This window comes from Mandrillus leucophaeus, unplaced genomic scaffold (genome assembly GCF_000951045.1).
Source record: "Mandrillus leucophaeus isolate KB7577 unplaced genomic scaffold, Mleu.le_1.0 Scaffold490, whole genome shotgun sequence".
NCBI lineage: Eukaryota > Metazoa > Chordata > Mammalia > Primates > Cercopithecidae > Mandrillus > Mandrillus leucophaeus.
In genome coordinates, this window is record NW_012105254.1 from 484,942 (window position 1) to 512,756 (window position 27,815).

At 39.8% G+C, this 27,815-nt stretch overlaps 1 protein-coding gene and 1 pseudogene across 3 annotated transcripts; both read right to left on the bottom strand.

The window, feature by feature from the left end:
* Positions 1 to 12,393: 12,393 nt before the first annotated feature.
* Positions 12,394 to 16,267, bottom strand: LOC105550591 (annotated as a pseudogene).
* A 2,113-nt stretch (positions 16,268 to 18,380) lies between these two features.
* Positions 18,381 to 20,852, bottom strand: LOC105550568 (acyl-protein thioesterase 1-like). 3 transcript variants are annotated; one of them, XM_011995514.1, is made up of 2 exons: positions 20,389 to 20,848; positions 18,381 to 20,292 (listed from the first exon to the last, which is right to left on the bottom strand). In XM_011995514.1, exons 1-2 carry the CDS (start codon positions 20,752 to 20,754, stop codon positions 20,062 to 20,064), a joined length of 597 nt encoding a protein of 198 aa, XP_011850904.1. In that variant the 5' UTR covers positions 20,755 to 20,848; the 3' UTR covers positions 18,381 to 20,061. The 3 variants fall into 3 exon arrangements, with proteins under 3 accessions (XP_011850904.1, XP_011850905.1, XP_011850903.1); XM_011995515.1 differs by having other exon boundaries at positions 18,381 to 20,587; positions 20,628 to 20,754; XM_011995513.1 differs by having other exon boundaries at positions 18,381 to 20,852.
* Between the last annotated feature and the right edge of the window lie 6,963 nt (positions 20,853 to 27,815).

A 27,815-nucleotide genomic window follows, 5' to 3' on the forward strand; every position in this document is an offset into this window, starting at 1 on the left:
TTTGAGAGTGGCAACTATGGAAGAATGTTACTTTCCTGTCACCTTGCCCACTTCATACACAGAGCCCAACCCCACCAGAGCTGGTAATTGGTTGACCCACTTAATGAATGATTGGCAACCTCCATCTCCATTTTGGGGGTTTTAAAATCGTCCAATTAGTATGGCTTCTCTAGGGGGCACACAATGCAACATGTTTGGTCCATATCCTCCAAGAAGGGGCCAAGAGTCCTACAACCAAGGAGGGAAGAAACTATTATAAAAACTATATATAAAAATAGATATAAACTATATATAAAACTATATATAAAAATTGGGGGTCTAGATCAGTTTCAAGTTCTCTCTGAAGTCAAAGCAAAACCTGACTCTGCACACAGACTCCATCAATACACACACACACACACACACACACACACACACACTTGTGAGGGTTCTTAAAGCGCTTCTTGAGAATACAGTCAATGTATTCTTTATTGGGTACATAGTGGATGCTCAATAAATATTTGTTAAATAAAACTAGTGAAAGTGGCCACCATGACTTTGTTTATCATGAGGAGGTTGCACGATAAAGTGGGAAAAGCATGGGGAACAGCTCTGAGCTCAAATACCGCCTCCACCTCAAGCTATCTGAATGGCCCTGGCAAATGCCTTACCTCTGAGAGTTTCAAGTTCTCATCTGTAAAGTGAGAGTGATAATACCCATTGCCAAGAGTGGTTTTGATGGCTACATGAGACATTTCCAGTAAAACTCTTGGGCACCTAACAGGCACATGGGAAACATCAGTTACTTTCCCCTCTGTCTGGAATGTTCCTGGCCACCTAGCTGACTCACAGACACCTTCTAAGGCTCACATTGAATAAAACAGGCCAGGGAAAGGTGATCACTCCTTCTGCCCTGCTTTCCTTTTATCTCTGCAGGCAGCTATTATTATACTTCTCACCCTATACTTCAACAATTTCAGTCATTGCTCTTCATTCTTGAGTTTGAGACCAAGCTTATACCATTTATTTATTTTATTTTTTTTATTTCCATCTTTTAGTTTAGGTTCAGGAAGTATATGCGCAGATTTCACACACGTACTTTACATGGGTAAATCACAAGTCTCAGGGGTTTGTTATACATATTATTTTGTCACCTTGGTAATGAACATAACCCGATAGGTAGCTTTTTGATCCTCACCTCCTTCCATCCTCCACCCTCAAGTAGGACCTGGTGTCTCTTGTTCCCTTCTTTGTGTCCACGTGCAGTCAATGTTTAGCTCCCACTTATAAGTGAGAACATGCAGTATTTGGTTTTCTATTCCTGCATTAATTCCCTTTGGATAATGACATCCAGCTTCATCCATGTTGCTGTAAAGAACATGCTTTTGTTCCTTTTTATGGCTACACAGTCTTCCATGGTGTATATGTACCACATTTACTTCATCCAGTTCCCTGTTGATGGGCATCTAGGTTGATTCCTTGTCTTTACTATTGACTTACACCATTTTGTATCCTCAATGCTTAGCATACTGCCAGGCATGTTGTATGCACCTAACCAAAACTTCTTTTTCTTTGCAATAAACGAGATTAAAAGGACACACATTGAAATTTAACAGTGGGTTTATCTATGGTTAGTTGGATCACGGGTGGTTTTCTACTTCACGGGGGGTGGGACTCATTTGTATTTTTCAAAATATTTTTCCCTACAATTATCATGTTTTATTCGAGTAACAAAATGATTCTGTAAGAATAAATAAATATATGCTCAGTGGGCAGATGAATAGATGGATGGATTGACAGATAGAAGGATAGATGCAGTCAATAAATTTAAGCAGTTTCCATTCCTCTATATTCTCAGTATCTGGGACTGAGATTGAATTTACTGCAGGGTGAGAAAAGTGATTTCCACTCCCCATGAGCCTGTTCCCTGCTTCCTAACACAATTACTTTGAAGATTTCTGTCACCTGGCCCCATCCATTCTGTTCAAACTCACATTCTCTGAAACCCCATTCTGATCAGGAAAAATTCTAGACTCCACTTCCACCATGGTCTATGTTAGGACTTAGAAAACTTTTTCTATAAAAGGGCTAGATAGTAAATATTTTAGTCTTTGGGGGCCGTACAGCCTCTGTCACAATTACCCAACTCTACTGCTGTAGCATGAAAACAGCCATAGGCAATACATAGATGAATGAGCATGTCTGTGTCCCATTAAAACTTTATTTACAAAATCACTGCAGGCTGGATCTGGTTTGCAGGCTGCAGTTTGCCAGCCCCTGTTCCATGACTTTACCAATGTTGTTCTCCTTCTTGGAAGGCCCTTTCTCCTGCTTGCCTATTTAAATTCTATCCATCTTCTACCTTTCAACTATAATGTGACTACTTATTATCTATTTCCTTAGCCTGCTGCTGTTGCACTGTAATTATGTGTATTCTAATAGGTACTAAATAAGTATCAGGCAGTTTGCTGTGAAGTTTTCTACTTTTGGGGGGACTTTTGAAGGGTGTGTTCTGGAATTATGCTTGGAAAGGACTGGAATGGGAGGATGTGAATATTTTATCAATATTTATAATAATAATAATGTACAGGGCATTAGTCTTATAATTATGTAGTCAGCATAGTGATTCCCACTTTAGAAGAAAAACATCTAACAAAAAAAATGTTAAGTAGGTTGCTAAACAACAACCTAATGGCAGAACAAGAAAGAAAAGCCAGGTATTATGACTTATGAAGTGTCCTCACTCTATTTCTAAAATCTAAACGAAAAATGATAATAGCAACTTCTGTTGGGGAATTTAAGACCCAAATGTTTAGGAGTTTTTAACATCCTTGGACAAGCTGGGATGGTAAATCAAACCTCACCACTGGAGATATTGAGGTTTCCCCTCTAAATTAGCCACCATATAGCAGTTTGTGCAGAAATCTGACTTCAACTTTCATTTCTCATTTTTTTTCTGATCTCACGAACACTGTGCCTACACTCTTGGCTCTGTAAGACAGGCTAAAGTTTATGCTTAGAATCACGTGACAGCCCCAGCTAGCTCTCAGCAAATGTGACTGAGTAGTCCATAAATGGTCCTTATTTGGTGGCAAAATGCTTGGGTCCCTCTCCCTAAAAAGGAAATAATACAGAAAATGTGCATTACAGTCCCACGCCACCGAAAACTCAATTTCTTGGCTTTTAGAGCCACTTGCTGACAGAGCAGACCCTTAGAGAGCAGAGATGCAAAGCCTGTTGACTCACACTCGGGGCTTTTCTGAACATTTCACAGCCCCGTACTTTTCACCAGCAGCAGCTCTATTTGTGAGCACACACCATCTGGCCCCAGAGCTACTGGAACTAAATAAAAGGAATACATTTGAATAAAGCCTTGACCTGGGGTCTTAAAACACGCTTCCTATGGCTCCCCTTGGAATTTTAGACTTAATGACTTCCCCCTTCCTTCCCCTTAGTTCATTCCAATCGTGCCACATCTTTTTAAACAGAGCTAGTGTATCCATTCATTGATTCAGTCACTCATTCATTCATTCATGCATTTAGTAAGTAAGCAAAGTATATATTGAGCACTTCACAAATGCTAATACTTCAGATAGAGTAGTGTAAAAGTTAGATGTGGTCCCTATCCACCCAGAAATCACAGCTGAGCAGACAAGAGAGACATTAAACATGTATAATTGATTATGAGGAAGATTATGTTTGGGACAGTACAGTGTGCTATGGGTAAGATAAATATGTAATTTACCACCCAAACCTAGAGGCTTTTGAGAGTAAAAGGAGGTGCTGTAGAAAACTATTCCAGAACAACAGCTTAAACCAGAATTGTCCTGGGCCAGGCAGGACATATGGTTCCTCTAGCTTTGGCCATTCAGCAGGGGGCCTAACTCAGTTATAGGTCTGTTTCCTCTCCTCTCTCTGTTACCCTGTCCCTACCTTCCCCTATCTCCCCCTGCTTTTGCTCCTTTATAGGATAGCAGATATCAGTGGCATGAGTGATGGAACCCATTGATGTCCATCAATGGGAACCCATTGATAAGACTCTGACTTAAATCCAGAGTCTGGCAGTGTTTCAAAGCATTGGTATGTCATCATTTCCTGCTACCCCAGGTTACCTTGAGAGGAACCTTCACCACACTGAGGCTCTAAATCTTGACTTCTGCCTTTGAACCCAGCTCCCTTCCCATATATCAAGAATGTGGCTGGACTTCTGCCCAGGACTGGCCTGTGATTTTATACTCTGTAGCAATATGAGGAGCAGGGTGGTTTTGGTGTTCTGGGAGCTGTTTCTTTGGCAATAATGGGCTTACAAAAACCCAAACCTCAGTCTGGTATGGCAGTCACCTAGAGGGCATTCCAAAGGTGTAAATACCTCATTGACGACCTATCATTTTGTTCCACCTATAAGTCGGAGCTGTGGAAGATTTCTCTTTTCATTATCAATAGCAGACCTGAAAAACTTGTCTCAGCGATGGCATCCTTGGGGCATGTGAAAGATGCTTGTGAGGCTTTGTCCCATAGCTCCTATGGGCCCACCTCTGAGTTTACCTGAAGTCACAGTAGATAATTCCTGGAAGGTTGGCAGCTTCTCACCTCAAACACCTACTAACCCTCTGCCTGAGGCTTCTAGCAGTCCTTCCTGGAGCTTACTCAGCCCACACAGGATAACCCTGAACCAATGAAGAACAGGAGTTAATGGATATGGTATTCGGGAGTGAAAGCAACCTCAATTATCCTTGCCTTATGGTATTCATGCCCTTATGCAGTCCTCCTCACAAAAAAAAAATAGGGCTGACCTTTGCAACCAATATAATATAGCAGGAAATAATGGTGTGCAACTTTAAAGGCTGGATCACAAAAAGCATTGCTGCTCCCATCTTGTTGTCTTTTGGATCACTTGCTCTGGGGGAAGCTGGCTGCCATATTGTGAGGATACTCAAGTAACCTTACAGAGAGGGCCATGTGATAAAGAACTGAGGCCTCCTGCAACAGCTAGCAACTGAGTTGTCAGCCAGGTGAGTGCACCATCTCAGAAACAGATCCTCCAACCCCAGTCAAGCCTTCAGTTGACTGCAGCCCCAGCCAACAGCTTGGCTGCAATCTTAAAGGGAGACCCCCAAGCCAGAACCATCCAACTAAGCCAACCTCAAATTCCTGATCCTTAAATAGTAAGAGAGTATAAATATTAATTGTTGCTTTAAACGGCTACATTTAGGGTAATTTGTTACACAGCATTAACAAACTAGCAGGCAGATAAGCACCCTAACTTCTGCAGAAGCACGCTCCATGTGGTTTCTCAGGCAATCTTCAGTGGGATTGAGCCCCAGGTGTCCACAGTGGTAATCTTCTCACTGTATGCTTTTTATTTGTTTTGTATTTTCTCCCCTCTGTGTCTCATCCCCACTTCCTCACTTTTGTTTCCTGTGATTATCTCCCAAATAAACTACCTGCCCTCAAGTCCTTGCCTTGGCATCTTCTTTGAGGGAACCCAAACCAAGATAGGTTATCTTGCTCATACTCATGGATCAACCTTTCAAAGGAAGAGCAACTTTTGTAAACATGTTTATGTCTTTAGCAAATTTTTATCCTAAGTGTTATCTTTATTTACAAAAAAACTTCCCATCTTGTATGATTCCATTTATATAAAATGTCCAGAACAGGCAAATCTATAGTGACAGAAGACAGATTAGTGGTTTCCTTGGACTGAGAGTGGGAATGGGGACTGACAGCAAATGGTACAAGAGATCTCTGGATGTGATGGTGATATGGTTTGAGTCTGTGTCCCCACCCAAATCTCATGTTGAATTGAAATCCCCAATGTTGGAGGTGGGGTCTTATGGGAGGTGACTGAATCATGGTGGTGGTCTCTCATGGTTTAACATCGTCCCCCTAGTGCTGTTCTCATGATAGAGTTCTCATGAGATCTGGTTGTTTAAAAGTGTGTGGCATCTATCCTCTCTCTCGGTCCTGCTCCTGCCACGTAAGATGCCTCTCCCACTTTGCCTTCTGCCATGAGTAAAAGCTCCCTGAGGCCTCTCCAAAATCAGATGCTGCCATGCTTCCTGTACAGCCTGCAGAACCATGCATGAAGTAAACTTCTTTTCTTTATAAATTACCCAGTCTCGGATATTTCTTTATAGCACTGTGAGAATGGAGTAATACAGATAGAAATCTCCTAAAACTGGATTGTATTAATGGTTGCACAACTCTATATATTTACTAAAGGCCATTGAATTACACACTTTAAACAGGTAACTTTTATGCTTTTTTTCCCTTTATTATACCTCAGTAAAGCTGTTTTAAAGAAAGAAAAATGATTTTCATGGCTGAAACATGTATAGAAGTGAGGGGGGAAAAGTGGGACAGAGAAAAGTGAAAGAAAGAAATCCTATTGCTAGCCACTTTAGTTTCATAAAAAATAGATTTACTACAGTATCTTCTAAACTAAAATCAACATATTTGATAGAGGCCAAGTAATAATTAGACCAACCGTGCCCACTCAAATATGGAAAACTAACAGTAAAGACAGGATCTTATGTGGGCTTTGTCTAACCAAAAGAGTCCTCCACTCCACATACCCAGAAATGTCAAATATGTGGTTTAAGAACCAATAGCCACATCTGACAAAAAAGAACACTCTTTGGGAACTTGCCTTTAAAAACCATCAGCAACAGCCAACCTTTGTGGAGTATGAGGTGCAGTGGGAGAGGCTGTAAGATTCTGGTATCTAAACCCCAAGACGAGAAGGAAGAAAGCATCAATAGTAGTCCTTCCTTTCCCTAGGATTGGAAGAACCTAGGGGCACACACATACCTTCTTTCATCCCTCTTGCTGGGGCTACCAGGGAGAAGCAATGTCTCCAGGGAAATGAGGAATATAGGGCATTCTATAATAGGTACTGCCTTCCTTCAGACTGGCCAGGCCAGGCTCCAAGTTCAGGAGCATGGGACGGGAAAGGAATGAGAGAGGAAAAAGGAGACTTACTCCTTTACTACATGTTTGTTTTCCGAGCTTGAAGGTCCTACAGAGCGTCTAAGTAAAGGTCTTAACTGACTGTACTGATTTCAGGACATGTTGGGAACATTTGTTATGGATATGGGGGAAGATGTAAGAGACAAGAGACACTTATAGAAACACACACATAGACATGCAAACATACATGCACTGGCTGCTCAGTTGTATCAGTTAGCTTTTGCTACATCACAAGCCACCCCAAAACTTATTGTCTTAAGACAGTGTCCATTTACTTAGAACACAATTCTCAGGTTTGTCCAAGTAATTCTTTTGGTCTAGGTTGAGATATCTCATTTGCCTGGAGTCAGCTAATGAGTAATCAAGAGGCTGGGTGATCTAGCATGGCCTCACACATATGTCCAGCATTGGCAAGCTGCTGGCTGGGGTGATGAAGGCAGCTACATGTTTCTCATCATCCAGCAGTCTAGCTTGGGCCTCAGGGATTCAAGAGCCACAAGAGAGAAAGCCTCAATGCACAAACACATTTCAGGAGTCTGCTTGCTTTATGTTTGCCAATGTCCTATTGGCCAAAGCAGGTCACATGACCAGCCTAGACTCAAGGGGTAAAGAAATAGATACCATCTCTTAATGGGAAGATTTGTGATGCCACAGGAAGGGGAAATATATGGGGGCCATTATTAATATAACCTACCACACCTGCTTGTTTTTGCTTTTCCAATTCTCATTTAAGATCTGCAGGTTGTCATCCTTCTTCTCACTTGCTAGAGAATGTGTTTTGTTCAACAGTTGTTCTAGCAGCTAGAGAATATAATTTATTTTGAGATTAACCATTTTGCCCTGATAGTAATTAAACTCTAGCTCTTTCTCTTGAAAAGAAAATTCTTCATTTCCCTAATCAACTATGACTGCCATATAGATGTCCCCAGAGTCTGGTTACAAGCCAAATATAGGATGCCATTTCAAGGGACCTGTTAGCAGTATGGACTTGGCTCACAGGCCATGGAGGGCTTGGAATAAAGAAAAACTGAAGAATCAAAGTCCTGAAGGAAGAGAGAGAAAGAGGAGAGGAAGCGCTCAGTTAATAAAATTGGCATTGATGTCACCATGGAGGAACACCTAAGCACATACCACTCAACACCTCAGGAGGAATTTGTAGCCTGGAGACATTAGCTGCATCTTTCTGAAGGTGACTTAACTGCATATGGGATGAAGGTTAACTAATCATATTGGAGGGAGAATACTCTGCATTCAATTACATACTATCATAGTCAGTCAACACTATTGGGGTCTGTGAGGGAAGATGGAATAAAAAAGATTATTGGCTAATGAAGGTGAGTAGAAAAGGGCACATCTGGCTAGGGAAGATTTTCCAGGAAAGGAGAGAGACTTGAGACTTCAGTTTCAATTCCCCGCTATGAGACAAACATGTGGGGGAAGGGACAGAGCCCTTTAGCTCGCTTCCCTCCTGCTTTACCCTGCTCCTGAAGCACATGCAGCTCTAGCCTAACTTGGTATCGAGCAAGGATTCAAGAACTGTAAATAATCCCCTTGCCCAAAGCCCATCAGACCATGGTGTGAGTGCACACACATAAGACAGATGCGGGATAGGTCAGAGTAGGAAAAAGTCTCAATGAAGCCTGAAGAATATTGCTATTCCCTCAGGACATGAATAAAATGGTCCCCCAAGCAGTCCCTTGGGGGATTTAAGGGCTTGCTCTTTGGGGGTAAAGTCTGCCAGTTGTCCCTTACAATCCACTCTCCCCTTCTTGCTGGGCACACAGCTTGTCTACACTTCTGTGTCCCTTGAGATTAGGCTTCATCATATGGTTGAATTCTGGCCAGTGGAATGTGAGAAGAAGTAATGTAAGACACTTCCAGAATTAGAATTTAAGACGGTAGGCATGTCTCCATGCTATCTTTCTTCTTCCCACCAACTGGAACCCACAGCAATCTAGCTTCAACTATACAGATAACAACAATACCTTAGAGCCACACAATAGAAGGACCTCGGGTTTCTAATTGACTGTGGAGGAGATTTGTTTCACCAGTGTGGATCATGCACCTCTGAATTGTTACCTGAAAGACAAATCAACTTCCTGGTTCTGTAGGCTATGGTGTTGTTAGGTGTCTTTGTTACAGCAAGTTAGCTTTTATCCTAATACTTTCATTCGTTCAACCTAAATATCATAGGGTCCCTTTGGAAAATTCTCCTCTGGCCTTAAGGTCATTAGAAACATATATCCAAGCCTGAAAATACTGTAGAATGATGGCTCTATTTCTGCAATTTTCTCAGTAAGGGGGAAAAGAGTTGTTGACATTGATCATGACTCAGCAAAACTGCTTCAAAACATATTTTTTCCCCAAAGTTTACTCTTTGTGGCAACCATCTTCTCTCTGTGTTTTTCGTTCTCTTGCTTTTATGCTAGAATCCCCAAAGTACACACACACACACACACACACACACACACACACAGACACACACACACTGCCTCACATCTATTTGCTATCCTTCTAGAGCCTCCTGGTCCTTCTAGTCTGGTCTCTCTTGGCTTCCCCTATTTGTATCCCTTATCAGCCATCCAGGTCACAAAAACAAAACATCATCCTTAGCACCTGCCCTTATCATAAGGCAGGAAAATAAGTGAAAAAATAACTACATTAATGTTTTGTAGTCAGGAGAAAAACAAATAACTTAATACTTTTCCCTCTCCTACATAGGGAAACAAATTCTAATTGAGCATCTATTATGAACTCACAAGACAAGTGTAGAACCATCTGGAAGGAGTCTTGAAGAGCAGCCAATGGGGAAGATTAAGGGTCAGAAAATTACTTGCCCCAAAATTATTAATGGAAGAACCAAGACTAGACCCTGGTTTCCTAATGACTCATGCTCAACTTCTAGCGCTATGCTATTTCCTGACCTTCCCCTATTTCCTGCTCTGAAACTTGCAGGGGAATGCATGAGGCCCCTCCACAGAATGCTTGGTGGAATCTTAGTACTCTAGACCCAGAAGGAAGGCAGGCAAGGCAGAGGGCTGGGGAAACTGAGTCAGTCACAAAGGCAGCCAGAGCAAAGGCTTCACACCTACCCTATGATCCAGCAATTTCATTCTTAGATATATACTCAAGAGAAATGAAAATATATGCCCATAAGACTTGTAAATGAATACTCACAGTAGCTTTATTCAGAATAGATAAAAACAAAAAGCAACGCAAATGTCCAACATGAGAATTTATAAATAAATTATACTATAGTCATACAATGAAACACGATCCAGCAACAAAAAGGAATGAACTACTGATATATACAACAACATGGATAATCTTAAAATCATTGTATTGAGTAAAGAAGCAAGACATAAAAGAGTACACACTGTATTATTTCACTTTTATGAAATTCTGGAACAGCCAATTATAATATATAATGATAGAAATCACAGTAATGATTGCCTCTGGTGAAGAATGAGGAATGACTGCAAAGGGGCACAAGGGAACAATCTGGGGGTGATTGAAATTCTCTATATCTTGATTTGTGAGGGGCTTATACAGGCATATACATTTGCTAAAGCTCATTGAACAGTACATTGAAGATCTATGTATTTCACTATATGTAAATTATACATCAAACAAACACACACCTAAAAATAGTATTGGAAGAAAAAAGACTATTAAAAGAAAAATGAACACATTAAACTTGTAACTTTTGTTTCTTGCTATGTAAGAGATCTCTGCCCAGTCTCATTTCTCTCTCTTGTCTCTCAATTTCTTCCTATCCTTGACCTTCATTCTATCTCTGATAACGATCTCAAAAGCTCTCCCCTCCCAACTTCAAAACCATCATGCCAATTTTTTTGCATGCAAATGTCCAGCTTCAGCCAGTGACACAGCCTAAATGAGCTATATGTTTCCAAATCAGGCTAAAGATGAATGAGACAAGAGCAGGGACGTGATGATGGAAGTGCTTTTTAAAAACATGAATCTAGTTTTATTAAGACAAAAATTGACCGTGTGGTATGAAGTTTACATGTAAACAAAGTTTTCACAGAAACCTAACACATGCCTAAAACGATTTTATAATGTAGCTCTACATGCAAGTCTAGATGATATCAAGAACTGATGGATCTCATGACTCAAGACAGAGCATTTTGGGTATCACCTAATTCTTAAGATTTCTTTTTAAAATATTTTTTGTTTTGTTTTGTTTTGTTTTAAAGTGAACCACTGCCCCAGTATGGAAGTTTAATCTTCTCCTGATACAAAGGTTTTTGAAATCATTTACCTCCTAAATTGATTCAATGAAACTTGTGCTGTCAGTGATTGAAACCTGCCACCAATGGTTTCAGAGTTCAAAGCTCAAAAAACAGAGGCTCCAAGAGTTCTCCATCCTAAGAGCATAGACCCTTGTCTTTCCCTAGTCTTCCATCTCCTCTATCACCTTCTTCCCCTTCCCCAACACCTCAGCCTGTGGCTTGGATGGCAAAGCTGCTATTTATAACTCCATAATTGGAAAATAAAGGGTTTTCTTTCTAATTTCAGGAATTAGCACCTCCAAGACTGAATGATCTACCTGTGTATAGGCTCCAATAAAAGGTTTTCCCTCCTCAATTTCCATCTGCAAAATGGCAGCTTTGGTAACTTATGATCTGGCTTAGTTCTTCATGGGGAACAGCATTAAATTCAAGCAGAGAATACCTTGGCTTACAGGATTCAGACATTCAGGTTTTTTTAATTAAAAAATAATTTTTGTGGGTACATAGTGGATGTATATATTTATGGGATACACCAGATACTGAGGTATGAACATGCTTAATAACAGCTTTTAAACATTCTCTTACAGTCCTTATTTATGGTACCAATGACATTTTTAATGTAAAATATTCTGGACATAGAAACAAATCATTGCTCTTTCCATTGTTTCACTATTTTCCCAATCTGGTCCCAAATGGTAATCAAAACGAGGCTAGTCATCTCCATTTCTCCCCACTCCATCTCTCCCTCCCCCAAAAGTACACACCAGTAATAGCCAAAAACTACATAATGCTACACTCTAAAAGCGCAGAGTTGACACTATTGGGAAGAAGGTTGAGCGTTGTGGAGATGCTCTTTGAGGATCTACAATATCTTTTTGCTCTCTCATACATCCAATTCTGCAAGTTTTGTCCTTCATAGAAAGCCCTTTGCTTTTCTCAGCAAAGTGCGACAAAGGTTGCCTTGGAACACTTATCCCACTTCCCCTCCACTGGAACCATGTGCAAGCTACACAGCTTGGAACAGTTTTGAAGCATTGGGCCTGCTGCAGGACACAGAGACTATACTGGCTCTTCAAAGGACATCTTCTCAAGCCACCTCTGTGATGTCAACACAAGTCTAACTCCTTCTCTCCCGACTTGAAACTCCCAGCCAGATGTGACAGGGGCTGGTGCTCAGGATAAGTAATTCTTGTCATAATTTTTTGTCATTGCCCTCCTGAAGTAGGAATGCCCACATCAGCCTTTCCTCATAGAAGGATATGACAACCTGTGGGCACTTCACATTGGCTTCCCTGACAGGGACCAGGTCAGCCTCATCAGAGTTTTCCCATTTCATCAGGAGTGTGAGCTCTCCACTGGAGTCTGTAGCTCCAATAATCTGCTCAACTCCAAAGCCCGGCAAAGCCTCGTGGCTTTTCTGACTCTTCTTTCTTCTCTGGTTTGCTCTCCTCTCCCTTATATTCAGAATCAGAGTAAGCTTTGCATTTGCCTTTTTCTGATCTATCTGTCTCACATGCTATTTTCTGTGACTGTAGAAACTCAGCAATGAGATCACACAATCCAGGTTCTCTTCTGGCTCCCAAGAGTCATCCTCATCTAAAAAAACTCTTCCACTTTAGGAGGTGCTCCACTTTGCCCTTTACCAGTTGACAGTCGACAATGTTCTCCACCATGTATTTTTCTTCCTCCTCTTCTAGCACCTCCTCTACTTCCTTCTTGTTTTGTTTTTTTTCCCCATAGTTTTTGACAGCTTTCTAGTGTAAAGGGTGACACTGCTCAGAGCAGCATTCAAGAGCCTAAGAGGAACATGTCGTGTTGGACTCACTGGGGGAGTGGCACCCAGGAAGGCAGCAAGCAGGGTGGTGGCAGTGGAGCCCCTCACTGAAGCAGTATACCAAAGGCCCTGGCCAGCAGTCCTCCCCTCTGCTGAACCTGGAAGCTCTTTACCAATTTCTGGAGCGCAATCCCATTGGGGAACTCCAGGAGACAGTTTGGAACAAATTGTTCATTTTGCAAGTTATTGGGTTATATATACATGAACTCCCATTCATCACTGGTTGAAGGCTGCTCATAGTAAATGTCAATTCTCCAGAACTTCTGGCCCACTGTGTGCTCTGGTGCCCAGAGAAAGCCCTTTGGCAAAAAAAAAAAAAAAATGCAGAAATTGGCAACAGGGAGTCAGATAAACATGGACAGAAATGGTGAGGCCTAACCAATTAAGGGTGGGGCATTAACACTGTCAGCTACAAGACCTAACCACAAAGGATCATGCATTATTCTGATTGACTCTGGTTTCTTAATCGAGGCCCCCTGTACTGAGCTTTGTTGTGTAACGAACCACCCCAAACCACAGTGACTTAAATCAATAAATATTTTATTTAGCTCACAATTCTGTGAGTTGACCAGGTGATTTTAAAATCTGGGCTGACTCTGCTGATCTCTGCTCAGTTCTCTCACATGTCTATACTCAGCTGGTGGATCAGCTGGAAGCCAGATGATACAGGACAGCCTCACTCACATGTCTGGTGATTGGCAGGCTATTAGCTAGGGCACCTCAGTTCTCTTCCCTAATCTAGGCCTCAGGGTCCCAAGCAGAGTGAGAGAGCAAACTCCAATATACAAGGGCTTTTCAAACCTCTACTTGTGTTCTCTTTTCAAGAGGTGAAGTCTTTCTCTTCCCCTTCAATCTGGGGTGGCCTTTTGATATGCTTTGGCCACTGGGATCACAACAAATACAATGTAGGCAGAGACTTGAAAAGTGTTTACATTTAAGGACTTATACTCTTGTTCTTGGAACTCTAAGATGTTATATGAACAAGCCTGGGTTAGCCTTCTGGAGAATAAGCAATATATGGCCCTGTTACCCCATCACCCCAAGTGACAGCCAGCCAACCACTAGACATGTGACTGAGGTCATCTGGGATTTCACCAACTCACCAGCCAGGTTCAGACCCATGAGTGAGCCCAGTTGGGCCCAGGAGAATCATGAGTTAAATAAATGCTGGTTGTTTTAAGCCAATAAATGTTGAGGTGTTTGTTACATGGCAAAAACTAACTGATACATGGGATAAAGTAGTGAAGTTATATTAGGTTACCGATAAAGCCTCACTGAAAAGAGAACATTTAAGCTGAGACTTTAAAAATGCCAGGGAGATGTTGATGCTAAGAGGGGGTAGGGCATTCAAGGCATAGAGAACAGCAAGTGCAAAGGTCATGAGATAGGAAAGAGCTTGGTGTTTTGAGAGAATTGAGAGAAGATAAGAAGAAAGGCTTCTAGGACTGAGGACCAGAGAGAGGGAGAGAGAGAAAATTGAGGGGTGCATGGGAAATCTATTAATATGCTTATCAGGGGAATGGGGTCATGATAGTATGTTCTTTTTTAGAGTCCTTCATTAATAGAGTCTTATTCAACAATACATTCTGAATATATCTGAAGCATTTTAATTATATGTTATTAATAGAGAAGATGCTAAGAGAAATTATTCACATTCTTTATCCAATCTTTTCATGCTCTTCATTCTCCCCTTTCTCTTCTCCCCAGACTCAGCTGCAGTAAGAGAAAGCTGGGGCAGAGGTAAACGTAACAATCCTTAAAATGAAGACAAAATAAAAACCCATAAACTAAAGAGTTCACAAAAGCAAGACTGGGTTGTGTATTGGCCATTCAGCAAACTGGCCATTTTGCGTACTGGATCCTGGAACATTGGCTTCAAGCTCTGCCCTCTCTGAGCCTTAATGTCCTCAGAAGACAGACTGGATGAAGCCTAAATCCATTCTAGCTCTGGTGAACAGAGTTTTTGTGGGAACCTCAAGTTTCATGGGTATAGAGGTGTGTGTGTGGTGGGGGCAGGGGTGTGCATATGAGTAAATAAATTAATGAATCTCAGGTGCCTGAAAAGCATTAAAATAGAAAGAGAACAAGAGGACTTGAAGGTTGAGGATGGAGAGAAAAGGAGGAGAAAAGGAGACTTTTAATGGGTTTTCTTTAATTGAACTAGATTTTAGTTCAGCAATGAGCTAGTCCTCTAATCTCAAAGTCTAATGTTTGGGCACAAATGTGTCATAACCAGAGGGTGAACATGGAAATGGAGCAGAGATGAGACCCTTCTTTCAACAATCAATTAAATTCACCAGGCAATCCCTGAATAAGCTTTGGTTAATTTTGTTTTCTTAAATGAAAGAAGAAAACTATACCATGTCTGGCGTGGAAGCAGACTTCCAGAAAAGACAGGGGCAACGTAGAAAGAAAATTGAAAAACGTATTTTGCCTGAGAATAAATGGTAACAAAAAATATGGTTCTTTAACTGGCTTAGTGTCATGGAAAAAGCACTAATCAGGACATCAGGGATCTAGGTTTGCTTCTACTATTAACTCACTTCGTAATAGGAAGAAAATCATGCCAACTTTCTTTCCTGCAGTTTCTTCTTATGAAAATGTGACTGTATCAGAGATAGAAAACATACTTAATATATATGCCACCACCATCCTTGTCCAGACCAGTGAGAGAGATCAATAATCACTCATAGCTATCTTTTCTGTTAACATCTAGACGTGTCCTCAGAATCCATCTCAACACGGTGCTTCCAGTAATCACTACCAAATTAATAGAGTTGGTCTCAAAATTAAACCTATCTACTCTTCAGGACTAGACCCCCAGTTCCCAGCCTATGGGCTGCAGACTGCCGAGAGGCAATGAGGTTACTGCAATATGTTTTTCAATATATGCTCGCTAAGCCTTGTCTATAATATCAACAAAGTTCTATCTTATCTGTGTCCTCATTCCCAAAAGATGCTGGGAATATCTGGCCTAGGGGATTTTAAACTCCTCCTCTGCTCCAGTATTTTCTACTCCTAGGCTAAATTTCCCTTTCTTCTACCCACTTGCCTTCTACCTCCTTCCTTCTACTCAAGATCTTCTAACACTAACGCAGATTCTTTGATCAGAAAGGAATTTCCTCATCCTCTGTGGAAAGGGAAAGAACCAGGCAACATACGATATCAAATGAGTCACAATAATCATCATTGCTTTGCCCTTGAGATGAGCTGTGACCAACTTGAGGGTCATCTGCCAAAAGTGGCTCTGGGCATCACCCTCATATTTCAGGTGAGAATGCCAGGTTCTTTCTTCCCATGTCATTTATCAGACCTTCTTAAATATTTAATTTCATCTTAGCTTCAAGTTTTGTTTCTCCTTCAGAGTTTCAGGCAATCCTAGATTAGTTTGCATCCTAAGACATAAGGAAGTAGGGAATGTGAGCTTTGGTACCATCACTTATTAATCAAATGGCCTTCAGTAGTTTTCTTTATCTTTTTGAGCTTCAGTTTCTTCATATGTAAAATGAAATAGTTGTAGTAATTAAATAATATATATAAATTGCCAAGTACAGAGCCTAACATATAGTAGATATTCAATAAATGATAACAATAATAATGAAAATAATCTATTGGGAACTTACTGTGATGTCACATACTCTGTTAAACAAGTTATAGACCACCTGTTTAATTAAACATATTTCCTCTTTTTGATAGGTTGCAAAAATGGCCACAATTCTTTGCAGCTTATATATCTCTACTCCTTGATTCTAGACAATAATGTGAGAGAAGCTACCTTGTGTGAGTTACAAGCTTAGGCCTCAACAGGCTTTGCAGACTTTTGCTCTTGCTCTTGGGAGTCTGCCTACCTGCCATATAAACAAGACTGGCCTAGCTTACTGGAGAGTGAGAGACAAATGGAATAAAGACATGCTTTTCCAGATAAGGCCATCCTATATGAACCAGTCCTCAGCCAACATGGTAGCTGACCACATTTGCCATGAGTAAGCCTTGCTGAGATCAAGTGAGTCTGACTGGGATCAGCATAACTTCCTAGCTAATCCAAGCCCAAATTGCTGCCCCACAGAATTGTGAGTTACATAAAGGGCTGTTGTTTGAAACTACTAAGTTTTGTGATTGCTTGTAATGAAACAAAAAGTGATACATGTTTCTTCTTGAGCACACAACTAAACTACATGTCTCATATTCCCTTGCTTCTAGATTGGCCATGTGACTAGAAATGGCCACCTGTCACTTTCATGCCAAAGTGGTTTAGGAGCTGGTGTGCCTTCTCACTTTCTCTTCCTCTGTCTGTTGACTGAACCCAGAGGTTCTAGCTGAGGACTCTACAATATAGACAGAACCTGGGTCCCCGAATCACCATGTGGAGAGGAGCCACTCACCAGACCAGAATGTCCATTTGTACTTTATGTGATCTAGTAATAAACTTCAATTTTAGTAAGCCAAGAGGTTTGAGGATGTCTATGGTATGGTAGCTGACATTACCTTAACTAGCACACATGAATTACATAATCAAGTTATCTCCGTTTACTGATGAAGAAAGTGAAGAGAAATTAAGCTAGTAAGAGTTAGAATATAAACCCAGTCGTGTGATTCATAGCAACTCCATATCCTGCCTTCTCAAGGTAATTGTTACAGCCATTTTTATTAAAATTCCTTGAGGCTTTAATTTATTTGAGTGATGACTGATTATATGACAATGCAATCCCTTGTCATATCTTGCCTTTCCCTCATTCCTCAAACTCCAAAGACATTGAGGTTGGTGTGGAGGGAGGAATTCATATTGGAGTCTCTGTCTCTTCAAGGTACAGCTGCTCAGCCTGCTACAGTCAAAAAGAATGACCTGAAGACCTTGCACCTACAGAACTAACTAATGGGAGGGTTTTCTCCAGAGCTCTGGGTCCACCATACACTGTGATCACATGCATTTTAGTTTTTTCCTTTGGTTCCCATGCCTCTCACTTCATTTCCACCATAGCCTCTCCCAGTATTAGAAGGATCAATGAGAAAGACATGTTTGCTTCCTGTGCTTTCATTCAACAGCACCTATGTGCCATGCACTATCCTGGGCAGTGGGGCTACAATGACCAAAATAGATAGGATCTCTGCCATCACTGAGATTATAATTGAGAAAAAAAGGAAAATGAGTAGATAGGACATTGATACAGGTTTGCGTCTACGTAGATATAAATGAATATCCAGAACAGATGACTGATGGTGTATTTGGTGGTTATTTTGCCAACATCTAGGACAGTGGTTCTTCACCTTAGTTTGTATGAGAATCATCCAGAGGCTTCTTAAAATATGCACTATGAGGCCTCATCTCAGATTTTCTTTTTTTTTTTAAGTCAGAATTAAATTTTATTTCACATTGATAGAAACCATGAAAAACATTTACATTTTCCCATGTTACAGCACAACATTTCAACGGAATATTTCTTGCCATAAATAATATCTTGCTGATTTGTAGAACTGAAATAACAGTTTATGTTCTTCAAGGTAAAGAAAAATTACATAGTAAATGATTGTTTAAAATTTTAAAATCCAGACATAAACATATGGCTTCATTATTAACATCCTATATAGTCCATTACTAAATTATTTCCATTATCGATTAGCACCCATTTATAAAGATGCATTCTTAATATTGTTTTGGTCAGCTGGAATACAGCAGAAAAATCAACACAGTTCAGAAATATCAAGCATACATTTTTGCTACATATTAATCTGCATGGTAACTACATTTTATGTATAGGGTTCTGACTAGCCTTTATTACCCATAGTTTGTTTTCAAATAGTTTTTACCAGTAATCTGGAAATTTTGACAATTTAAAATGATTGCTATTTTTATGTTTGCACGAAAAACTAATACAAAAAATAATTTGACTAAAGTGAAAATTTCAAATAAGTCCACTGGCAGATAAAAATAAAGCAAAAAATTACAATAGATTCCTCATCTTCTACAGTAGTTGGTTTCAAATATGTGTACAAAGTAAACTCTATGCTATGAGAAGATGAAATCATCTTAGAAGTTAGTTTTTAAGATCAGTCTTAAAGATATTTCAGAACATACTAGAATATGATCTAATCATTCTTTCAGTTGTTTACAGAAAAATAAAACCATAGAATTATTCCTGTTACCTGGGTTGAAGATCCTAATAGCTAGGTGTAAATTTGGATAAGGTACAGTATTTGAAATAAGTAGTGCATGAAGTTTTAATGTCTGGTTTCTCTATAAAGCATAAATAGATTTTAAATACCATATATCTGTGACCCAGAATGTCAAATTATAGCATGTATTGACAGTAGCTGTCTATGGCAGAGAGGCAATACTTGGTCTGCTATGAAGAACAATAAAGAAAAAACAAACTTTTTTTTTTCTTGAGAGAAAAGAGTATTAAGTAGAAATAATATCAGGGAAAATAAAAGCCCAAAATAAAAGGGCCATTAATTGAAGAGAACAATTTTACTCTTTCTTGACAATGAACAGCATTATCCCTATTATTAGGAATAATGTAATACCACCTCATTCTTACTATGCATTACAATCATTACGTATATATGAACACATATATAAAAATACAGACATTGCATGGTGACTAAGCAATTTTGGAATAAATCCATAGACTAAGTCACAGCATGCATAAATTGTTTATATCTTAACTGCTCATTTCTACCTGAACAAATTGTCATTAAGCATACTGCTAATTTTCAAATGATGTAATAAAAAAACTGGTGGCAGTACTGTATTATTTTGCTGAATTACATTTGAGAAAAAAGAAGCTACCTGCTTTATCTATTTTAATATAGTAGATTCTGGATCTTCTTATAAGAATACATGTATAGAAACTTAAAAGATCATAAATTTCTCATGAGGAGACATTATTTGATCTGTGCCATTGGCATGTATTTGCAAAACATTTTAACACTGCAAAACATTAGAAATTTGAAGACTGGGCTTGGGAAAAGGTTTACACTCTACTACAATGATGCTGGTGTACTTCTACACAAGGCCTCTTAGCAACATCAATCAATTGGAGGTAGGAGTTTATCAATGAATTGCTTGACATCCATCATTTCCTGTTGACACGAACTGTGCATCATACCTTCATAGGTTTTAAAGGTCACATTGGCTGGATTCACCAATGTTTTTAGTTTTTCAACCGTAAGACAACCAAACATCAGGGGAACTAAAGGGTCACAATCCCCGTGGCACTGGAGAATAGAAATATCTCTATCAGCACCACCGACAGGACCCTGTGGAAAGGAAGCCCGAAGTGGAAGCCAGCAACTGAGTGCAGTGACATCTGCTAGCTTCTGCTGCGTGGTAAGGGCAGTATATAAAGATAAAGCTCTTCTCTGAGAAAACCCTCCCAAAATAATTCTGTTAGAAGGAATGCCATTCTTCACTTCTTGATCAATCAAAGCTTTTATATTTTCTGCTGCCTGTTTAATCCCAGATTCATCCTCCTGTGAATCTGGTGAAAACCCAATAATATCAAACCATGAAGGCATAGCCATGTCCATATTTAATGTAACAGGCCTAACAGGCGCATGCGGGCAGATATATTTGATATGTGAACTTCTGATACCTGCAAAGGCTTCTGCCCATCCGTGCCCAGTATCTCCCAATCCATGCAGGAAAATCACCGCAGCAGTGGCCTTCCAGGCGGCGGGCATGATGGCGGGGAGTGGGGTTGACATGTTATTGCCACACATACACCGGCTCAGCTCACAGCGCAAGCGGAAGGAAGAGCGGGCACCCGGCCGCAGCCCAAGGGCGTGGGAGCGGCGAGTCCCGACCGGCCCCACCAGACGCCTCATCTCAGATTTTCACCTGGAAGATCAAGAGTAGGAGTCCAGGAATCTGCATTTTTAACCAACTCACTGGGAGATTCTAATGCAGAAGATCCTTTGAGAAACTCTAGCCTGTGCTAAGGTGCAGCATTTCCACAGAACTTTGCAGATGTGGTACCAGAACTCACAGGCAGATCTAGGCCAGGCCTCTTCAGCCAAAGGCTGGGGCACTGAGCAGTAACGTGATAGTGCACTGAACTGCTAGCAAACAGAATGCCCAGAACAGAGAACAAAGAATCCAGTGAAATCCATTGAGTCTGCATGAAAAGGTGGAGGGAAAGGGTAACTGTCATCACTGAAGTGACAAATAATGTGCTGAATGTAACTACTTTGCTTGAATTAAGGTAGCAAAATGTTTTCAGGAAAACAGATTTGGGGGACACACTAAAATAGCATAACAGACTGAAACACTTTACAAGAAACTCAACTTTTTTTCTTACCTTGAAGAAAATATTCATTGAAAAAGAAGAATTCATACCCAAAACAAGCAGTCCTAAATTGTTTCAAAAAGAACTACTAGTTACAGCTGTGTCCCTGGCCAAAGCCCAGTTTGGGGAGCAGATCGCTGTCCTTTAATAAGAGATTTAGTCCCTAAGGACAGAACAAGGACAAGTGGTTAGAAATTACCGAGAGGCAGAGTTCAGCTTGCTGTGAGGAAGAACTTTCAAATAATGTAAAACTGTAACAGGTTTTCTTTGAGGTAGCAAACTGTTACTTGAAGAATTTAAGCCAAGCCTAGATGCACTTGTATGTATTTATCAAGCTTTCTTTGTATCTAGTGATAAAAAAAAACACAAGTTTAAGGCCGTCCTTGGCCTCACTGAACTCATATTCTAGTGGGGGAGATGGACAAGTAAACCCACAATTATAATATAGCACAATGAGACCATGACTATAGTATATCTGGCTACTGCAAGAGTCCAAGAGCGGAGGTTCTGGCTCAAGTGAAAAGGTCAGAGGTTTCCTATTAGAAGTGACATGAGATCAGAATGCTAAGCCACTCAGAAGAAGGAATGAGGTTCTGGGCAGATGCAACTGCACGTGTGAGGGTCTGGAGGCATGAAACGGCATTGTGGAGGAGGAGAAAAGGTGAGAAATTCAGTGGGATATAGGAGGAAGGAGGCAGGACTAAACGCTAGAGAGCCAGGCATGGATCAGATCATGAGGAACTTCTTGAACTAAAGCGAAGGGTTTTAGTTTCATCTACAAAAAATGGTGAGATGCCATTGAAAACTGACCTCAATGATTTCTGAAGCCCCTTTCTATCAAAAATTCTTTGAGCCTAGTATACTGTTTGCTTCTTCCAAGATTACGTTCTAAATTGGTAATATGTATATAAAATCAAGGCAATTTTAGAAAGTGGTTGAATAAATAAATGGAGCATTTACATGAGGGAGTACTACACAAATGTTAAAAAAAAAAAAAAAAAAAAAGAATAAGAAAGCTGATGAGTGAGTTCCAAGACATAATGGTGAGTGAAACAAAAAACATGGGAAAGTACAAAAGAGTAGTCACAATCAAGCATTTGTAGGGTCTTGGTATGTAAATGAGATGCTATTATAAATCAGTAGAGAAAGAACACACTTATTAATAAATAGTATTGAAGGAAGTGGGGGATAAGGGGTTATTGTTTAATGGTTACAGAGTTTCTGTTTGGGATTATGGAAAAGTCTTAGAAACAGATAGTGGTGATAGTTGCACAACATTGTGAATGTACTTAATGCCACTGAATTATGTGCTTAAAAATAGCTGGGACAGTAAATGTTGTGTTATACCTATTTACCACAATAAGCATTTTTTTTAATCTTAAAAATACTTGAAGAACAAAGGGCAAAAAAATCGATGGAATAATTGAAAAAAGACATGAACAGACAACTCACAAAGAAGTTCTAAAAATGGCCCTTAAACATATGAAAAATGTTCAAACTCACATAATTACAGAAATACAACATAAAGCAACACTGATATGCCATTTCCTACCTGTCAGATTGGTAAACTTTAAAAGTGTAAGAACAAACTGTGTTTGCAAGGCTGTGGGCAACAGGCACTCTCATACCTTATTGGTGGGCATGCAAATTCGTACAATCCTGTACAGAATTGCATATGCAAGTTACCTTTTGATACAGCAATATTTCTTCTGATGTATGTTTGTCAAAACAAAAATACATATGCAACAAGGTTATTTATTGTGGCATCATTTGTAATCACAGAATATTGGAAACAACCAAATGCTGATACATAGGTGAGTGGTTGAATAAATAAATGGAGCATTTACATGAGGAAGTACTACACAAATGTAAACAAAAAAAAAAGAATGAGAAAGCTAATGAGTGAGTTCCAAGACAATGGTGAGTGAAACAAAAAACATGGGAAAGTACAAAAGAGTAGCATGCTACTCTTCATGTAAAAAAGAAGAGGATATAAGAAAATATACATGTATCTGCCCAATTGTGCAAAAGAAATACAGAAAGGATAAACCAGAAACTGAGGAGATTGGGTAACTACAGGAGGTGCATGGTAAGAGAGTGGAAAAAATTGAGGGAATGGGGAATATGTAATAGACATTAAAGTGACACTTGTATGTGTATATATTTTTGGTTAGTTCTGGCTTTTAGAACTATGTTGATGCTTTGCATATCCTAAAAAATTAAAACTAATATGTAAGGAGAGTTCAAAATGGAATACAGTCAGTAACACATGAGTCTAACTGTATTGCAAGTGAACAATATAACCACACTGAAAAGAAAAGAACTAACCTAAGTAACTTTGGTTAGCAAGATTGGTTGTATACTGTATGTTAAGACAGCAAACGGTGTATGTTGTTCTCCAGTTACAAAATTGTTTTCCACAGGGATTTAGATTAGCAATTCTGAAACTGCTCCATGTGTATAGTAGGGCTTAGCAAATGCCTAAATTTATCATGAATAATGAGAATCAAGTTTCTCACTGTTAGGAAATGGAACTACAAATAAAGAAAAGAGAAAGGCTAAAAGGAACCCTGTAGTGCTGTGTTGAAGGAATTATCAGTATGAACTCATAGTTTTAAATATATGTACATATGGAGAGGTATAGAAATAGAATAGGTGTATGTTATACATGCATGAACATATATGCATATATTCCCTAACTCTGTTTACTGAGAGCATGAGGAAGTAATGACACCCTAGTAGCAATGAGCACGCCTAGTGCTCACATCTTGATTTCTAAATACAATTCTCCACAAAAGAAACCAGGTCTACTTAGAGAAATGATTATCTCAGGACTGGGGCAGGGAAAATACAAGATAAGCCTGAAACATCTTATGGTGCCAGAAAGTAAGGAAGTGCTCAAAAAATGATGAGGGCATGTCGAAACGACATGGAAGTAACTTGAAGGAGTTCCCAGTGGAAAAGTCTGGAACAATTTGAACAAGAAAATAATAATAGTAACAGTTTATAATCCACAGAAAAAAAATCTATACTGATATAAATAAATAAATAAATAAAGATTTAAGGAGCAGCTCTTTCTTAAAGTAGAATTATAACTAATACATATAGAAGAAATGATGTAAATTGAAAGACATCACCATTTGGCAAAGACCACAGTAATAGTTGTTACCTGCAAGAGTTATTGATGCATGCTGTTGGATGGAATGGTACCCCCCACCCCATTCCTATGTTGAAGCCCTAACCTCGAATGTGACTATATTTGGAGATATGGCCATTAAAGAAGTAATCAAGGTTAAGTGAGGTCATATGAATGGGCTCTAATCTGATATGACTGCTGTCCTCATAAGAAGAGGAAGACACACCAGGGATGCACACTCAGAGAAAAGGCCATATGAGGATACAGTGAGAAGGTGATCATCTGCAAGACAAGAGGAGGGGCCTTGAGAGGAACCAATCCTGCTGACACCTTGATCTAGGACTCCCAACCTCCAGAACTGTGAGAAAATAAATTTCTGTTGTTTAAGCCAATCAATGGTATTCTGTTATGGTGGCCCTAGCCAACCAATATAGATGCTAAAATTAGTGGGCAAAAGTATGATTAGAAACAAGATATTTACATAGTCTCAAAGCCTCTCCTCACAAGATGCTTTTTAATTACAAAGCTTAAAATAATAACTTTAAAGTAGTAGAGAAACCTTGCAGACACTACCTCAACCAACGATCAAGGTTAACATCACAAGTAATAAGACATATTGACATCACGAACCACTGATAGGATGACTTAAGACAGACACAACATCATTTCTGTGAGATTCCTACTAAAACTGCATAATCTCAATATAATCATAAGAAAACATTAAACAAGCCCAAATGGAAGGACATTCTACAAAATAACTGATCAATATTCTTCAAACGTGCAAAGGTAGTAGAAGACAAGGAAAAACTGAGGAACTACCACAGATTAAAGAGACAAAGGAGACATGACAACTAAATGCAATATGGAATTCTGAATTGGATCCTGAACCAGAAGAAGACATTAGTGACAAAACTGACAAAATCCTTATAAGGCCTACAGATCAATTAATGGTATTTTATGAAATTTAATTTCCTGATTTCAATATTGTACTATGATTATAAAAGACGTTAACAGTAGTGGAACCTGGGTTGAAAGCATATGGGAAATCCATACTATTCTTGCAATTTATCTGTAAGTCTAAAATGATTTCAGTATAAACATTTTTTCTTTTTTCCCAAGATGGAGTCTTGCTGTGTCACCCAGGCTGGAGTGCAGTGGTGCAATCTTGGCTCACTGCAACCTCCGCCTCCTGGGTTCAAGTAATTCTCCTGCCTCAGCCTCCCAAGTAGCTGGGATTACAGGCATGAGCCATCACGCCCAGCAATTTTTTTTTGTATTTTTAGTAGAGAAGGGGTTTCACCATGTTGGCCAGGCTAGTCTCAAATTCCTGAACTTGTGATCCACCCACGTCAGCTTCCCAAAGTGCTGGGATTACAGGTGTGAGCCACTGCGCCTGGCCCAATATAAAATTTTTAAAGAAAACAATATTGAGTTGTTTTAAAGAAAACAACTCAATTTTAAAGAAAACAATATCCACATGCAGGGCTGGTTCTGCTGGCTCATGCCTGTAATCTCAGCACTTTAGTAGGCTGAGGTGGGAGGATTGCTTGAGCTCAGGAGTTTAAGACCAACCTGGGCAACATAGTGAGACCCCCATCTCTGCAAAATTTAAAATAAAATTAGGCAGGCATGGTCACATGCACTTGTAGTCCCAGCTACTAAGGAGGCTGAAGTGGGAGGATCGCTTGAGCCCAGGAGGTTAAAGCTGCAATGAGCTACAATTGAGTCACTGTACTCCAGCCTGGGCAACAGAGCAAGACCCTGTCTGCAAAAAAAAAAACAAAAAAAAACAAAAAAAAAATGCAGGTGCATAACATTACACTATGATCTCGTTTACATATTCTTCTAAAATACATACACAAGCAGGCCAGGCACGGTGGCTCATGCCTGTAATCCCAGCACTTTGGGAGGCCAAGGTGAGCAGATCACTTGAGGTCAGGAGTTCGAGACCAGCCGGGCCAACATGGTGAAACCCCGTCTCTACTAAAAGTACAAAAATTAGCTGGGCATGCTGGTGGGCTCCTGTAATCCCAGCTACTCAGGAGGCTGAGACAGGAGAACTGCTTGAACCCAGGAGGCAGAGGCTGCAGTGAGCTGAGATTACACCACTGCACTCCAGCCTAGGCAACAGAACGAGACTCTGTCTCCAAAAATAAAAAATAAATAAAATACACCCAAGCAATAAAATGCATTTTTCATAGATACACGTGTACTAAAAGTATACAAACATGGGCTAGACAGTGGTTGATTCTCAGTCTAGGCTGCACATTGGCATCACCTGAGGAGCTTTAAAAACTACTGATGTGGGGAAAGAGGGTAAGTCTCAGTTCTTCCCTTTGTCACTCTAGTGATCCTTAGTTTCAAGGAGTAAAACTACATATCCATATCTACATTAAATACGGGGTGAAAAACATACACAAAAAATATTCTTAAGAATCTGTGAAAATCATATGAATAAGTGAATAAAAATCACTTTGATTTAGGAAAAAAACTAACTGATGCTTGAGTTCTCTCCTTCCCACAGAGATTCTGATTTTGTTTTTCCGGCATTGGTCCAGAAACCAGGGATTTTCTTTTTTTATTTATTTTTTATTATACTTTAAGTTCTAGGGTACATGTGCACAACATGCAGGTTTGTTACATATGTATACATGTGCCATGTTGGTGTGCTGCACCCATTAACTCGTCATTTACATTAGGTGTATCTCCTAATGCTATCCTTCCCCCCTCCCCCCTCCCCACAATAGGACCCGGTGTGTGATGTTCCCCTTCCTGTGTCCAAGTGTTCTCATTGTTCAATTCCAACCTATGAGTGAGAACATGCGGTGTTTGGTTTTCTGTTCTTGCCATAGTTTGCTGAGAATGATGGTTTCCAGCTGCATCCATGTCCCTACAAAGGACACGAACTCATCCTTTGTTGTGGCTGCATAGTATTCCATGGTGTATATGTGCCACATTTTCTTAATCCAGTCTGTCACTGATGGACATTTGGGTTGGTTCCAAGTCTTTGCTATTGTGAATAGTGCTGCAATAAACATACGTGTGCATGTGTCTTTGTAGCAGCATGATTTATAATCCTTTGGGTATATACCCAGTAATGGGATGGCTGGGTCAAATGGTGTTTCTAGTTCTAGATCCTTGAGGAATTGCCACACTGTTTCCACAATGGTTGAACTAGTTTACAGTCCCACCAACAGTGTAAAAGTGTTCCTATTTCTCCACATCCTCTCCAGCACCTGTTGTTTCCTGACTTTTAAATGATTGCCATTCTAACTGGTATGAGATGGTATCTCATTGCGGTTTTGATTTGCATTTCTCTGATGGCCAGTGATGATGAGCATTTTTTCATTTGTCTGTTG

Coding starts and splice junctions, on each gene's coding strand:
- LOC105550568 (XM_011995513.1), bottom strand. CDS start 20,754: ATGTGTGGCAATAACATGTCAACCCCACTCCCCGCCATCATGCCCGCC.